At 32.8% G+C, this 17714-nt stretch overlaps 1 protein-coding gene across 3 annotated transcripts in view; it reads right to left on the bottom strand.

The window, feature by feature from the left end:
• Positions 1-17714, bottom strand: part of Kcnj3 (potassium inwardly rectifying channel subfamily J member 3) — a 135628-nt gene that overhangs the window by 75293 nt on the left and 42621 nt on the right. Inside the window, exon 3 of one of the 3 annotated variants that reach the window (XM_048812279.1) lies at positions 5199-13734. The exons of the other annotated variants lie outside the window; for them this stretch is intronic. Coding sequence (XP_048668236.1) covers positions 13583-13734 — 152 coding nt within the window. The 3' untranslated portion in view covers positions 5199-13582. Of the gene's footprint in view, positions 1-5198; positions 13735-17714 lie in introns of those variants that run through there. 3 annotated transcript variants of the gene reach the window in all.

The following is a 17714-nucleotide window of genomic DNA, read 5'->3' as shown; positions in this document are numbered from 1 at the left end:
CCTACTTCATTTCAGAAGAAAAGGATAAGAAGAACAACTTCCCCTTTTCTCTACAATGAATCTTCTGCATTCCAGATACTTGGTACTCTATAGTAGCTTCCAGGCACACACACTTAATTGAGCACCTACTATATTCTTCCTCTGGAAGGGAAAGTCCATCTCTACTTTGTGCCCCTAAAGTAGAGAATCAGTGCCTGCATAAGATCATCACTCTTGCACATTCTTTAGTTTAAAATAATACACGACAATGAAGATACTAAAGAGAAGAAACATCCATGTTATTAAAATGTAATGATACTCCCAGAAGCTTCAACTTATGCTGAACCATGTTAAAAGGACACAGACTAGAGGGTATAGAGGAAACCCAATGAGATGCCAAAGAGTCCATTTATTTCTTGTTGACACATTAGCTTCTAAACCATACCAGATAGCTACAGACAGGAGAATAGCTTCACCTAACATACTTAAATTAAATATTGACTTATAAAAAATTTATTGATTTATTAAAAATTTTTAACACTTAAAAATTGTCAATTACTAAATTGGTAGTCAGAAATAGAAATCACAAAGCTACAAATATAGATACACAGAACAGGGATTTTTTTTTTTTTTAATTTGGTAATAAGAATTGAAACCAGAGATGCTATACCACAGAGTTACCTACTCTGCCCTTTTTGGTTTTTTTTTATTTTAATACATTTTTAATTTTTTTTAGTTGTAGATGGACACAATACCTTTATTTCATTTGTTTAATTTTTTTTTTAAGTGGTGCCGGGGATGAAACCCAGTGCCTCATGTATGCTAGGCAAGAGCTCTACCACTGAGCCACAACCCTGGCCCCTCTGCCCTTTTTATTTTGAGACAGAATCATTCTAAGTTGCTCAGGCTGGCCTCGCACTTGTGATCCTCCTGCTTCACCCTTCCAAGTCCCTGGAATTGCAGGTATATACCACTGCACCTGGCAGGACTGGGTGCTTTCATTATATTATTTCATTTCAGCATTACAACAGTTCTGCAAAGCCTTGGAACTTTTCTCATGTTACAGATGAGACACTGAGGCAGGAAGAATTTAAATAATATCACCTGAGCAGATAATTCTTGGTAGAATGGAGGTTTGTCTGCACTTTCCAGAAGACCACCAGCAGGGCTTTTTTTTCCCTTTCTTTTCTTTTCTTTTGACCAAATAGTTTTAAATTTCCTAAACCTCTCAATAATCACTAAAGGCTACTTACAACACATTCAAGTCAATATCCAATGTAATGCAATGGCAATAGTCAAACAGGTCTCATCTATTTTCATTACCAATTTGTTTTCTCTTTCCAATAGTGTTTTTCCTTGTATGATCCCCAGGGAGGTTCCTCTTACTATTAATTTTCTGCATATTATTTGACAGTTTATATATAGATCTTATTTTTTTCTTATGACAACCTCTTCAGATAGGAGATATAAATCCAGTTGTGAAAAGAAAGAAGGAGGAGGAAGGGAGGAGATAAATGGATGAAACTAAGTTCTGAGAGGTAAACTGACATTTCTAGGATCACTTTCATAAATACAATCACATCTTGAAACATCTAGGCCAGAACTGCATCCTCTATTTTCAGTCAGACTTAAGACCTGGTCCCCTGTTCAGGAACCTGTGTATTGCTCTTGGATGCTTAACTGAATGAATCTCCATTAAGTGCCTGTACTCCTAAATCAACTTCATTAAAATAACAGACTTTCAAAATGATCCAGTGTTTGTTTTTTTGTTTCTTAATAGTACCAGTACTTTTTCCTCATATTGAATTAGTCAGAGCCTTGCAAAGAAACTTCACAAGAAGGTGAATTTGCTTCCTAATTTTTCTGTAACAAATTGGCATAAACATAACAGCTTAAGCCAAAACATTACTACCTTGCATTTCAGAAGATAAGAAGTATGATATCAAGGTATTGATGGGCTGAGTTCTTGCTAGAGACTCTTAGGAAGAACCAATTCTTTTCCTTTTCGTATCTCTAAAGGCTATCCACATTCCTCGGCTTGTGGTTACATCAATCTAACCTCTTCCACGGTTACATCCCCTCTTCTAACAGAACAGGATAAAGTTAATGAGCACCATCTACTTTATTCCACTTGTATGTGTGTCAAAACAGAAAAGATTAAAACAGATGAGGATGGGAAGACCCAATATTATGAAGAGGGCAAGTCTCCACAAATAAATCTAAAAGTTCAAGGAAATTCCAGTCATTGTTACAATAATTCTTATTCCAGAACTTGAAAGCAGATCCTAAAATTGTGTGAGATATAAAGTGACAAAAACTAATAAGGGGACATAATGATTTATTTTAAAACTCTAATCATTAAACTAGTGGGATACTGGTGAAGGGATAAACACACATGTTTCTGAAATAAAGTTAAAGCCTAAAAACAAAAACATGAATAAACAGAAATGACAGGGAATGTACATAAAGCTGGAAATGGCATTACAAATGGGTGGATAAATTGTGCTCTATTTCTTCTGTGAAAGTCAACTCTCCAAACAAAAAATGTTAAGGTGGCATCATGACCTCATAAAATATAGATTCAAGAATTCAAAAGAGATTACAGACAAAAAAGCAAAACTTTACAACACTTAGAAAAACAGAGGAGAGTGCCTTTATAGTACTAAAGCGGTTCATTAAATGGAAATAAAACAACTGATTTTATTCACTTATTTATTTTGTAGTGTTTGGAATTGAACCCAGGACCTTGCACATGTTAGGCAAGAGCTCTCCACAAAGGTAAATCTGCAGTCCCAAACAATTAAGTTTAAAGATAAGAGCTACTAAATCTAACAACAAACTAAAAGCTACTTTACAGCAAATATTCCTAAGCAAATGTTCAGAGCCAAAATCTGGGAGAAAATAGTTATAACAATACACATAGAAAAGGTTACATCCAAAATAATGAAAGAACTCCTACACTTCAATAAATAGATAATTTAATACAAAATCAAATGGTGAATAATCATATAAAAAGCTTAAACTTTTGTAGAACCAGGGAAATACAAATTAAAACAATGACAAGGTATCATTTTGCAGTCACCAGACTGTCCTAAAATTTTAAAAGACTAATATCATCTATTGCTAGTTAGGATGTGTTGATTATAGAGTTCATGAATAACTGATAAAAGTGTAAATTGGAGCAATCACTTGGAGAGTAATTTGGCAATGGTTACACAGTCTTAGGAAAGCTTTTCATGTACATTGCCTGCTATCTAACATTTTTGTTAAAAATTCTGTGGACTTGAAAAACTCTGTACTATCTAAAAAACTTTTTATTTAAATTATATTCAATTCAGAATAGCTGATAATAAATGAAATTGGAAACAAATGACCAGCTAATCAAATTATCAATTAATGAACACTGTCTGTCCATGTAAGACTGCAGAGCTGTTAAAATACATGAACAAAAAAACTTTTGAAACATATAGTGAATTTTACAACTTAAAATTTGCAAATGATATAATTTACCCAGATTTTAAAAAAACAGACTAATCAGTATTTATTTTATAGGTATATACAAATACTTGTGATATGTATGTATAAACAATTACAGGTGGTATTGAAGTTTCTTTGTGAAAGAAGATAAGGAAAGGTAGGTCTTTCTTAAAAGAAAGGGAAGAAATGGAGAGAGAAAGAGGAAGGAAGAAAGGAATGAGGTATCTTTTTATACAGATATAGATCATTTAAAAGAGAAAATGAAATATTTCAAATATGAAATAAATATTTCAAAATGTAAATAACTGTTAAATTTGGATGGGTAGATACAGAAATCTTTTTTACCTGTATGTTTGAAATATTTTGTAAATAAAATTAAGTTAATGTAAAATAAATATGAAGAGAACTCCTTTAGTTATATTGTAAAAGGAACCACTTCAACTGGCAAATAGTGGATTACTGGCACAGGACAGAATCTTGATGCATCTGAAAGTCATTCCCACTCCAAACACTTGACTATATAAAGGACTAAAAATTAAGGTCCATGTCCCAGCACTGGGTGTTTGTTCTAGGGTTTAATCCAATTGCACCTGACCCTGTGCTTTATAAGCATGAGTCTTGCTCTGAGTTGGCTACAGACACAAAGATTTTAAATGGATATTTAATAGAGGGATTAGGAACATAATCTGTTCCTAAATCAGCAAAAACAGAATTTCCATCAGTCATGTTATTTCTATCCTTCTGAAACTTGTTTTTATGTTGTCAGAGACCTCTAAGGTAAATCCAAGAGTCCAATCAACAGCATAAGCTGCAAACTCAAAATAACTAAACATAATGCCCTGAAGAAAAGGTAAAAAAAAGAGTTGTCAAGACAAATACTTTAGAAATATCCTTTTCCTTAAAATTGGGTTCCTGTCTAGATAAACTTTCATCCTATATATTTAGCTTAATGTTTAATACAATAAGGGGATCAGCATTTTCTTCAGAAGCTTTCTCCCTTAACGCATCTCACCTGATAGCCAAGAATGCCATTCCTTCAGGAACATCCAGCATTAATTTGCAAACATACATACTTAGGCAAAGCTCTTACATTATTATGTTGTGTGCTTTATGTCTTCAATTTGTATTAAACTGCATTAACGTGCCACTTCTCTAGAATCCAGCACCTTATATAAATTAGGAACAAGTTGTTGCACAAATGCCATCCTGGCAAAAACAACCTTGGCTCTAATTCTGGAATTCCCCACTAGAAGTCCTGCAAAGTCACTCGCCTTAACATTCAGCTTAAAAATAACTTCCAAGGGGTTCTCTATTAAGAGATTCGTAAAATGTTTGAAATAAAAGACCTAAGTTAGTGAAGATGATATTCAAATGAATTTGAAAGGCTGAGCATTTCTCTGAATTTTTTAAAATACCATCTGCTGCATTCTAAATATTGGTTTTCCCCCAATATTCATGTGTGGGAACCTAATATCCAATGTGATACTGAGAAGAGGCTGGATCTATGGGAAGTCATTATGCCAACAGCACTGCTTCTCCCTCAGAAATGGAATTAGTGCTCCTGTGGGTGAAGCTCAAGCAAGTGCCATTTCCGTCCAGCAAGTGCCATTTCTGTCATGTGAGGACACAGTGACAAGGCCCCATATTTGAAGTACAGTCCACACCCTCATCAAACACCAGTTCTGCTGGCACTTTGATCTTGAATTCCCCAGCTTCCAGAGCTCAGAAATAAATTTCTATTGTTTGTCTATATTTTTATATAGACAAACAGTCTATGTTTCCTAAATCAGCCTGAATAGGTTAAGACGCCATCAAAAACAGAGATTAAAAATAAGTTTACGAAGTAGAGAGAAATCTTATGTCCTGTCCATACTACCTAATAAGATCTAGTGTGTAGGAAACAAAAAATTGTGCACATATATATAATTGAAATACACATAAGGGAGATTTAAGGAGGGAAAAAGGGCGAAGAGCTTTCTTGTTTGAGTGAAAACTGTATTTTAAGATCCCACTCCTACTTTTGATAGTCTAGAAGCACTATTTCTGATAAGGCAACAGCCTGAACCAGCTGTTGCAATACTAAATCTTCCTCCCAAAATATTCACTTCGCTTATTATACTGCTGTACTGCTCACAAATACAAAATCAGCAGCTTTCCTTAGTTGCTCATCTAGAAAAATGCCAAAAAATAAAAGTGGGGGAAAGAACATTCTGTTGCATTCAAATGTCTTAATTTATACTCTTAATTTATAATATTTTATTTGCTAATATGTTTTATTCCATTCTGAGAAGTTCATACTTACTGTTAAAATGCTTTGGCTACTAAAGTATATTCTAAGCTCAACATTAATTTATTTCTAATGACTTAAAAAATGATAGTTTTATAAGTTTTATAACTCATCATATGTAAAAATGTAGAAAGCTTAAAGACAAGTTTTATAATTTTTCCAAGAACATATAATTCCCAAGGGTGGGTTCTAGTCAAAATCTTCTTATATAAATTGTGTGCTCCTTTGACTACATATTTTTGGGTGATAAAATTTAAAAATATACTTTGTCCTAAATATTAAATTAGACTGAAAATAAAGGACTTTGCTTGATTGCACACATAATACCTTTAATGAATATGACATTGTGAATACATAATTACTTACAGCACAAGTTTTATAGAACTCATGTAGTTTCCCAATATATGAAAAGTTTAATTCATTAGATATTCACTGAATTATCAAAACATGGATCATAATAAGTTTAGGGGAGCAGGGCACAGTGGAACATGCCTATAATCCCAACAGCTGGGGAGGCTAAGGCAGGAGGAGTATTGTGAGTTCAAAACCAGTCTCTGCAATTTAGGGAGACCTTAAGCAATTGAGCAAGACCCAGTCTCTAAATAAAATATAAAAAGGACTGGGAATGTGGCTCAGTGGTTGGGCACCTCTGAGTTCAATTCCTGGTACCAATAATAATAAACAGCCAGAATGAATGTCAAAAAAGGAATGCCCCTAAAATTACATGTAAGGTAAGACATTGTAGAAGAAAAAAAAAGCATGTTTAAAATTTAACAGAATTTGTGATAGCATATTCCTAAAAACTACATCCACATTCATTACCCTCAATTTACAGATGAAGAAACACCATGAAAATTTATCTAATATTAGAAAGACAGTACAAATGAGCCAAATCCAAGCCATCTACTCTATCACACCAAGCCTTTGGATAAAACTGTTACATTATCTGCATTTCTTCTGTGTAACTTCATATTTAAGTACACTTAAGAAGCAATAAATAACATACTAATCTGTATTTGATTTCAACAACAGAAAAAGCTCAGGTTTGTTAGAAAAAGGTAAAAAGAACTTTTGGGTAAAATGTTTTAACTTCACCTTCATAGATATGAAGAACATAAAAATCTTGACCATGTACAGAAACAAGGAAGTAATAAAAATTAAAATTATTAGAATTTGAGCATCTCCTGTACTACCTAAATTTATAAATCCTTTCTTGAGACTTGGATTCTTTAATAATAATAATAATAATAATAATAATAATAATAATAATATTTGTAAAATGTACAGAATATCAGATTGAATAAAATATTCAAATAATTGGAAATTCAGCAACAAAACTCTAACCATAGCTACATGATAAAACTTAGAATGAAAACCAGGATTCTGAAATTAATGAAAACTTAGAATAAAAAATGTAAGCTTTCATCTCCAGAAACTAGGGAAATAAGATAAATCAACCTCAAGAAGGAGTAGAAGACAGCAAAAAAGAATGATAATGGAAGAAATCAATGACAAAATGGCAGACACACAATGGAAAACCTCAATACATTTAAAAGCTTACTCTTTTATAAGCTTTACTGATCAGGGGAAAGGAGAAAATACACATTGCCAATAACAGAACTGGGAAGAGAGGTACTTTTACAGATGTTGCAGATATTATAAAGATAACACAGAATGATCACATACAAGTTTACATTTACTTAGGAGTAAAGATAGTTTTCTTAAAAACACATCTGAACAAAATTGATATAAAGAAGATAGAATATTGCTATATCAGACCAAGAATTAAATGTTCATTTAAAATCTAAAAACAGAGTCAGAGATTTTCACTGGTGAATTTTATCAAACATTTAAAAAGAGATAATATCAATCTGACACAAATTCTTGCAAGTAGAGAAAAATTTTCCCAATTTGCTTCATGCCACTGGTACAATTTTGTTACAAACTTGATAAGGACATTGCATATAATTTTCACCAACAACAAACTGAGGGCTACTCTCTCATAAAAATAGATGCAAAACAGTAAACTTATTTCAAATCAAATTCACCAATATATAAAAGGATAGTATTCCATGTATTGTTAAAAGAAATGTTAATTCAAAATTTAATGAAGGAGTAGTAGGTTGATTAAATATTCAAAAATTAAATTAGTGGAATGAAGAAAAATAACCATACAACAGATGCAAAAATATTATTTGATAAAAGTAAGCAATTATTCATGATACAGACTAGAAATAAAAGGGAATTTTGTTAATCTATTCAATTTTGTTATGGATCCAAACCATTCTAAAAATGATTATGAAAAAAACAGATAATGGGAAAATGGGTAAAATTCAAATGTTCTGTAGTAAAGAATTATGGAGTTGATGCCCATTTCCTGTTACTATAATTGTAGTATAATTATGAATGATATTAAATTTTATTTCACTTATTTTGATGTTAAGTGGAAACTTTACTAATATATAGCTTTTTCTAAATATAAAATTATTTCAAAATAATGTTTTTAAAAAGAAAGTGTAAGTCATGGGTAAATGAGCAAATCTTCATTTATGTCATATAAATGAAGAAAATGTATAAAATATTTTTGGAAATACCATCTGAAGCATATTTAAAATCTGATTAAAATCCATTAACATGGTTAAAAGAAAAAAAAATAGACTCTGGAGTATAACTTGCCAAAACAAAACAAGTACAAGAAAAAAAAAAACATAAATCCAGTGGAAATCAAACTTAGATGAAAGACATGGTATTTATACTTCAGTGCTGCAATCTGGAATGAATTCTAAAATTAAGATTAGATTTCTTACAATCTTAATTCTGGGTAAAGGCAATAATAAAAAGAGAAATCAAAGAGACATCTTCCAAATGCTAGTGTCAATACAATTTTAATAAGCCAATGTACAATGATATTTCTAAAAGGCTTTGAGTTAATCAGACATTCTATTAATAAGCACCAGTGTCATCAATTTCTGGGGTAGTTTAATCAGTATGACCTGTATTGAAAATAATGGGAAACTGTCATGTCATTGGACTTTGCCCTCATTATTATAGCTTTAGCAATCCATTACAAAGAAATATTTCAATGGCTTAAAAAGGCCTGTTGTGAAAGCAATAGTAATTATATTTTAAACCACTAGACAAAATTTATGTCCAATATGAGAGTACAAGGGTCAACTGCCTAAGTTCAATAATAACATCATCCCCCACAAGAATGCTGTTTTAACAAAAACTTGGACATAAAGACCCTCTATATTATTTTTTATTAAGCTGTCTCATATACAATTTGGCTATATCTACTGAATATTTTAGACATTATAATTTGTTTGATGGCACATGTTCTCTTTCTGTTGCATATCTTTTAACTCTGTCCATTATATTTTAAGATTCAGAAGTTTTTATCTGTATTTAGTCACATTATCAACAGCTTCCTTTACTTATGTAGAATTCTAGATATTTGTGCATAATAGCCTGATAGAATCTTAAGCCTTCTAACACTTTATGTCTTATTGACACAACTATGATTCTTATATTACAATTGAGGAGAACAAGTTATAGAGAGTCCAGAGCCTTACGTGGAACTTTAAAAATAAAATAAGTTGAAAAATTTGGGGAAATGATATAGAATACGCAAGTGAGAAACTACGGGATATTAGTAAGTATTCAGGAAACTTTAGTGGTTAGTTAACATTGATTATTGTTGCATAATATTTTCTATTTCTGTACTTAAGGTTACACTAAATAAAGTGTTCTTATAAAATTAGTATTTTACATTATAGAGTTTATTTTAATCAGAAACACATCTCTTTTCTTCAGTTTTTTAAAATCTCCTTCCATAAAGCTCCATAATTTGTGTATATCTTCTACATTCTTTCTTAGATTTATTCATATACTTTGGTAGTTTATGTGGTTGTTTATGTCCATGTGGTTACTGCTACTGCAAAGGAAAATCACCTCTGTTGAATTACTTTTATAATGACAGCAGTACATTTGAAAGAAATGGACTATTCATTTTTAAAGAAAGAATTCTCAATTTAAGTATAACAAAATCTTTCTCTATTCAGTAAATTTTATTGCTCAGCCCTTAAAATAACATCAATTTCACTTATGTGAATATTTATAAGAAAAGATTATTTAGAAATGAAATCAAAGAAGTTATATTGACTTATGTGAGTGAAGATTACTCTTAATCAAGATTATGGTCTGAATAAATAAGTGTCTTTCCAAAACACATACGTTGAAATTCTAACAACCATTATGGTTGAATGTGACTGTATGTGAGAGAGGGTCTTTCTCTTTAAAGACGCAATTAAATTAAAATGAGGTGATCAGGATGGGCCCAAATATAATATGTCTCAGGTCTTTCTAAGAAGAAGAGATTAGGACAGAGGTAAACCCAAAGGAAAAACCATGTTGAAATCACAGGGAGAAGACATACATCTACAACCCAAGGAGAGAGGCCCCACAAAAACAAAACAAACAAAAATCCTGCTGACACCTTGATGTTGAACTTCTAACCCCCAAAAACTTCCAGAAAATAAACTCCTGTTTTTTAAGCCACCAAGTCTTTGTACTACATAGACTGCTATAGTAAACTAACAATAACAAACAATAAAGTGGTTTTTTAAAAAAAATATATACTCATAAAAAGGATTTATAATTTTCAATGGATGCGAATCATATAGAATATATCCTTTGTGTGAAATACACTTAACCTAGAAATTAATAACAAAAGAGTAATTTGAAATGTCACATATTTTGGCACATTATAAAATAAAAATCAAATATCCTACCTCAAAAATGAAATAAAAATAGAAATTAAAAAATATTTTGATAGTTAATGAAAAACTCTATTATCCAGCTTTATTATTACCATAAACTACATTACTCAAGCGTTAGTTGAGTGCACAGCTAAATCCTTCCTTAGAGAGAGATTTTTTGTTCTTAGAGAGAAATTTGTATCTTAGGGGGATATTAAGAGCATATCCTGAAAACAGACAAAAGTCAATAAGGTAAACTCCCATTTCAAAAAATTAGGAAATAACAGTAAAGTAAATTCAAATAAGTGTTATTTGAAAGCAGTATATATAATCAAAATTTTGGCAATGTAATGGTAATATGCAGAGCTTGATTTTGTCCAATACCAAACACAAATTTTTGAAGCTTATTTCAAGAAAAAGAATTTTCTTGAGAAAAAGAGTGAAAAATACTCATTTCTGATTAGAAAATTTATAAACAATTATTAGGATTCCTGCCACCACTTAAGGCACACAGCTTTTATGTTCTCATTGAATAAATGATCTCTGAATTAAACAGTTTCAACAAGAGCAAAACTACCAAACATCTCTGGTTGATAACCAGTCTACAAGGGCAGATAGAAATCATACACTTCAATAGTTCTAAGCCTGTTAAAAAGTTATATAAAGTTCGTCAGAAGTTACAGAAAAAGAATTCTAATCAGGTTTGTTACTAAGAAACAATAAGATTTATTATATTTTTAAATTCCATAAATTACATACTTTTTAATCTACAATTTTCTCAGCATAGATATTCTAATTATATTAGCAATAATTAGTAATATAATACTATTATAAGTTAGTAAACATTATGACCAAATTCTATAGGTACTTAAGCTAAAATGAAGACTTTGTTAATCATCTGGTTAATTAGAGTAGCATAATATAATTGAGCTCAAATAAAATATAGAGAAACTCTTTGTAAGGAGCAATTTCATTGTATGTTGCACATAGTATTTATATAAGTCTATCTATAACATTGTTCAGTGAGAGAAATATGAAAAAAGCTAAGGAAAAGAAGCATCTTCATTGCTTAATTCCTAGGTAGTCAACTTTCTTCCCAAAGACATTTGCTGTAAACTAATATTTTAAGCATAATTTTTAGTTTTAAATCCATATAAAGGAAGATGGATGAATATTTATTTAGTGGTTAATAAAGTACTCCCCACCTCTCCCTCAGAAGTAACATTTCCATCTTGCAGATAAAGGAAATGAATATAATGGAATCTATGGTACTTTGCCAATGTCATAAAACTAAGATATAAAACCAGTACTTGAATATATTTTAAAATAAAGAAAAGCAAAATATACATCCTGAGTTAGTCTCTGACACAAGTTACAGAGGCACAGAATTCAACAATTTGGAGTAAACTTATGCTATAGTCACATGCAACCAAACTTGGTTTTGCTTTTTTGTCTACAACATATTGCTCAATATTGAGATTGACAAGCATTTCATGACCACTCCAGGGGCTGGCATGCTAACTACCTTCACAAACGACAACAAAGCAGATCTACAGATACTTTGAACATATTTTTCAATATTTTTCATGCAAAAGCTCATCTACATGAGACCTCTATAAATTAGATATCTTCTAGAAATGAGGATATCTGAGAAAGCTTAATTTTGAAGGTCACTTGGTTTCAAATAAATGATAAGGTCTCCTACTTATCAGTAAATCTACATTTTAGTATTCAGCAGCTAAACTCCTAAATGGCAATTTATACCAAATCAATGTCTTCTATAAGAACAGCTTGACTTCTTTATTGATACAATTCACCCCACCACTGTCCATTACAACTAAAAATGTGAGCAGTGATTCTTATCACACAGTATATCTGTTAACTTAAAAGTTAAATGGGAATGAATCCTGCTGATGCTGGAGAAATAATATATTAATAGTTCTCTATTGCAATGAGTGGTCAGCTGAAACTTGCAAAGTATACCACAAACCACTTGATTTTTCCACTATCAATAAAGTGGACAGATAATCAGATAATTATTAATACACCCATGTCTGTGGCATATTTACCAAATATCCTATCTCCGGTGGGTTAGGTTAAAAAAAAAAATGTGTTTCCCAGTGTATCTAACAGTCCTGTCACTGCCCATTTTGGTTAAAAAAAAAATTAAACTGTGTTCATCACATTTTTTGAGAGTGTAAGTTATTACTTTGGTTATATGATATAACTAAAGAAAAGTATGGGTTTCTAAGTAATTTTTCAATTCATGTATGACTAATGGTTTTCAATTCACTCATTTATTCTTAACTAAATTTCTTCCAATTGGGTGAGTTTGGTTCTAAGGCATGGACAAAGGGCAGCAGGCATCCTAGAAATGTCATGTGAAATTGCTTCCTCACTTGCTCTCACAAGAAGATATCACATTCCATAACAATGTAAAAGGAAAAACCAGCCTCTGACACAGAAACCTCATGTAACTTTCTGTGGTCCAGTTCTTAAAGGAGACAGTCAACATGAGCTACTGTACTGCTAAGATGCCAACACATTTCTATTTTTACACAAGTTTCTTTGAAAGGCCACTGTATATCTAACACATGAAAGAGAAAGTGGGGAAGAAGGCAATCAACCATAAGATTTTGAAGTGATTAAAAAATAGGGTCACTCTATTTTTAAAAAACTACAGTACTATTTTGTGCCATGTGCTCAACAGGTATGAATATTGTACATGGATGTTACATAAGTGAAGGAAAGGTCTTATTTCATAGCTTTTCTAACCAGTCAAAATAATCTAATATGGTTTAGTTCTTTGTGTCACACAGGGTTGACAGGAAATTCTAACACAGTCATGTGGGGCAAGGACCCTGAACAATCTCTAGGGTTCTATCAGAGAATAAATAATCCCCCCAAAATTGAAAAAGTTAGAATTTGATGAGAATTGGTCACTAACAAGACACTCCCTGTTCAAGTCCATGTTCTTCATGAATCTATCATTTTCCTGCCTTAGGCACTGGAATCTCACCACTTATTTATCATAGCTGTGGTTTCCAGGATTCAGAAGTTCCCAGTAGCCAAACATCGCCCATCAAAGTTTGGTCTTCCTTAAGGATTCTGTAGTGTTCTGGATCCAAGGTTTTTCCATTTCCTCACTCTCAGCCCATTTATCTAGGAAAATTATCTCCATATTGAGTTGTTTTCTCATTTCAAATTGAAGCAAGAATCTTTTCATTCTGGTATCTGGAATGGGCATGAAATAGTAAGGCTGTTTACTTTTAGCGGCAAGCAGATGGGGGTGGTATTAAGAGCTTAGATTTTGGAAATACAAATTCTGTGCCCTTACTCCTGTTTTCCTAGAATGGAGAGAGAAAATACTAGTATCACTCTTGCCTACTGGGTTCAAACCAACAAATAATCCTGAGTAATAGTTTCCCTTTTAAAAATGTACCTGCACACACACATAAACAGATGCACAGGCACAAAACTGATTAATAGAAAAATATTAATTAAACTTTCTCTATTTCCCCCTCAAAAAATTCTTTAGTCTTATCTCTTACAACTATTTTTTTTTGCAAATACAAGGACCATAGTCCTAATCTCATTAATACATGAGAAACAGAAGTAATTATTAGTAGTTTAAAAGTTATGTTTTATGAAAAGTATAATACTGATTCCACAAGAAAGCCATTATTTATAATTCACTTGATGACTCTAAAATACAACTCTAAAGTGGTTTACACAATGACAAAATACTGCAATTTTGGTGTGTACCACTTACTCTACAAAAGTAATGTTCTGCACATCACTGGTTTTTAAGTAGTAACACCTGGAATGGTTCTGTTGTCAGTTCTTGCTGTCACTCCATAAAAGACAGACTTGATTTTATTCCTAAGATCCAAACTATGTGCTATTACTGTTAATTCAGACAAAAGTGTTGTCCATATCATTATGACATGATAATTTAGAGAATATACTACACAACTGATTTCCCAGAAAGTTATAGCAAGTAAACGTGTTAAGTGAAAGAGACTTGTACCTATCAATTTTCTATGTAGTTTTAAAAACATTTATGAACCTTCTTGTGTTCAGTACGATCACTTCCCAAATTATAAAACTTCAAATTTCATGTTTTGAGGCATCTGAATACAATCTTTGGAAGATAATTAAGTTAGGAAGGAAGCCCCCTGAGGAATGGATAAGTACCCTAATGAAACAGACCTGAGAGAAACTCCTTGCCCCTTCTACCATTTGAGGACTTAATGAGAAGGCACCAGCTGTGAACAAGAAACCAGGCCTCAGCAGACACCATGCTTGCCGGTACCCTCATCTTGGACTTTCCAACCTCCAGGATCATGTGCCAAAGAGATTCCTCTTATTTTTAAGATGTTTGGGTTACTGTATGTTATTAGCCCAAATGGACAAAGATTGCAATGGGGCGTCAGGAGCCAAGGTGAGACAATTAATGAATTCACTGGGTTTCCCTATTGCCTTATACTTCTTTATCAGAGTTAGAGCAAAAGAACTGGCAACTGAGAAATACCAATGGACATAGACAAACAAAACAAGCAAAAAACAATAAAACCTCACAAAAGGTCAAGCAATAGGGCAGACCAACAAGTCAGAAAATTTGTGGACATCACCCTTTCTATTCCAATCATGCACCACAGAAAACAACGTTGGTCCTAACCCATACACATAACCAAAGGCCAAGTGGGGAATCTAGATTTCCACTTCCATCGGGATATAATGAGTTATCCTGAATTCTCTTCCAGAGTGGTGTTTTAATCAGATTTTTAACTGCTGGAACTAAAATATATGACTAGACAATATTAGGGAAGGACAAGTTCACTTGAGGGCTCACAGTTTCAGAGGTCTTCGTCCATTAGGAGGTCAGCTTCATTCCTCAGGGCTCGAGGTGAGGCAGAACACCAATGCAGTAGAATTGTGGCAGAGGGAACCAGCTCACATGGTGATGAGGTATTAGAGAGAGGAAGACTCCACTCTCCAGATACAAAATATATACCTCATATATATGTATGTAGCCACACCCCGATTAAATCAGGCGCACCCCACCTGCTTCTAGTTACCACCTAGTTAATCCCAACAGGTATCAATTCACTGATTAGGTTAAGGCTATAATCCAAACATTCTTGCATTGTCTCACATGTGAGATTTTGGTGTACATCTCACACCCAAAGAATAACAAGTGGTCTCAGAAGTAAATGAATGGAAAACCAAGACTTTTACTCCTGCTTGACAATAAGGACCTCCATCACCTCTTCCCCCCATAACATCCTCTAAAGGCAGTAGAGATCACATGGGGAGCCTAGAATTCCACTCCTAACTGGTAGAACAAGGTGTCCCCTTGTGTCAGTGAAGGTCTTGTAGAGAGACAGGACTTTCACTAGTGACTACACCACTCCTTTCTGTTGAATCAATAGAGGTCCCCTTGGGAGCAGTATGATACAGTCCTAAACCTCCCAGAGAGCTAGAACTTTACCCCTGCCTAGCAGTGTGGAGGAGACTGTGATGTCAATGGAGAATAAATAAGATGATGGACCTCCACACCCACATGGTAACTAAGAAGTGGTGCCTTGCCTTCCCCTCTCCAGACAGTATCCTGATATCCAAAGCACAGAAACAATCCAAATAAAAGGATAAGCAAAATGTAATAGACACATACAATGGAACGCTATTCAGCCTTCAAAAGGAAGGCAATTATGACACATTCTACAACACAGATGAACCCTGAGAACACTACACTGAGTTATACGCCAGTCACAAAAAGACAAATACTGTATAATCCCACCTATATGAAGTACTTGGAGTAGTCAAAATCACAGAGACAGAGAGGAGAAAGGTGGTTGCTAGAATGGGAATGAGATATAGGGAAAGGGGAGTTACTAATTAATGGGTATAAGATGGAAAAACTTATGGAGATGTATGGTGATAGTTGCATACACTAATAATGTTTTTTAAAATGCTGAATTGTACACTTAAAATGGCAAATCTTACAAGCTACATACATATATTTTTCCACAATAAAAAAATATTGTGGCAAAATATATGTATGTAGCTTGTATTTAGCAGGATATAATTGCTAAAATCTTCAAATTTCACCAAAATGTTTTATCAAAGGAAGATATTCTTTCTTGATTTGAAGAATTATTATAAATTAATTACTTTATACATACATTTTTGTGCCATTACAATGAAATGTGGGAAATAAAATGGCCTTAATTTATGTTTCATCTCGAATTTCAAACTCAATTTTCTACATTTCTGTTTCAGCTGTAATTTTCTACATAGATACTAAAATTTTATCATATTCAACTTCTGAATCCCATTCAACCAGCTTTTACTAAGATTTGACTGAGTAAATGATCATATCCCAATATCAATAAAATCATCTGATCAATCTGCCTTTTATCAAAATTAATACTCTGCCAATCATTTGAAGAAGACACATTCCAAAAGATAACAAAATGACAGAAAACTTGCATTAAAATTGAATAATAGAAAATGATAAAGCACTGGTATTGGCCATGCATGTCTGTAATCCCATGACTCAGGAGGCTGAAAATAGCAGCCTCAGCAATTTAGGAAGGACCTAACTGATTTAGCAAGACCTGGTATCAAAATTAAAAAGTAAAAAATAAAAAGGGGTAGGGATGTGTCTCAGTGGTTAAGTGCCCCTGGTTTCAATTGCTGATACCAACAACAGAAGAAGGAGAAGGGAAAATCGGGAAAAGGGGGGAGGGAGAGAGGAGGAGAAGGAGAAGGGGGAGAAAAATAATGAAGAAGAAAGAAGAGGAGGAAGAAGAAGAAGAAGAAAATGACATAGCAAAGCTAATCAAAAATTATTTTCATTTCTGTATAAAATTGTTTGAAGTAAACTTATCAGGCAAAGTAGTTTGTAGTCTATTTGAGATAATCAAGCAGCACAGCATACTGGGTACCAGAATATGCCCTAGAGTTTGAGGTCAAGGGCTTAGATCTTAGATGCACTATTAGCCAGCTGTGTGGCTGTGGGAAGTAATTTAATCTCTATGATGTAAAATATGATATGTAAATATGATAATTTTGATGGTGATAAGAAGCCTAAATAATATATAAAACACTTAAAGTAAGGATTAACAGATTATAATAGCTCAATAAATATTTCCTAAGGGTACTAAAATGTGTGTTCCTCAAAAATCATAGATGTAGGTTTGTCCAGA

This window comes from Marmota marmota, unplaced genomic scaffold (assembly GCF_001458135.2).
Source record: "Marmota marmota marmota unplaced genomic scaffold, marMar, whole genome shotgun sequence".
Classification (NCBI taxonomy): Eukaryota; Metazoa; Chordata; class Mammalia; order Rodentia; family Sciuridae; genus Marmota; species Marmota marmota.
The sequence above is the reverse complement of the archived record's forward strand: the minus strand, read 5'-3'. Positions and strand labels throughout refer to the sequence as shown.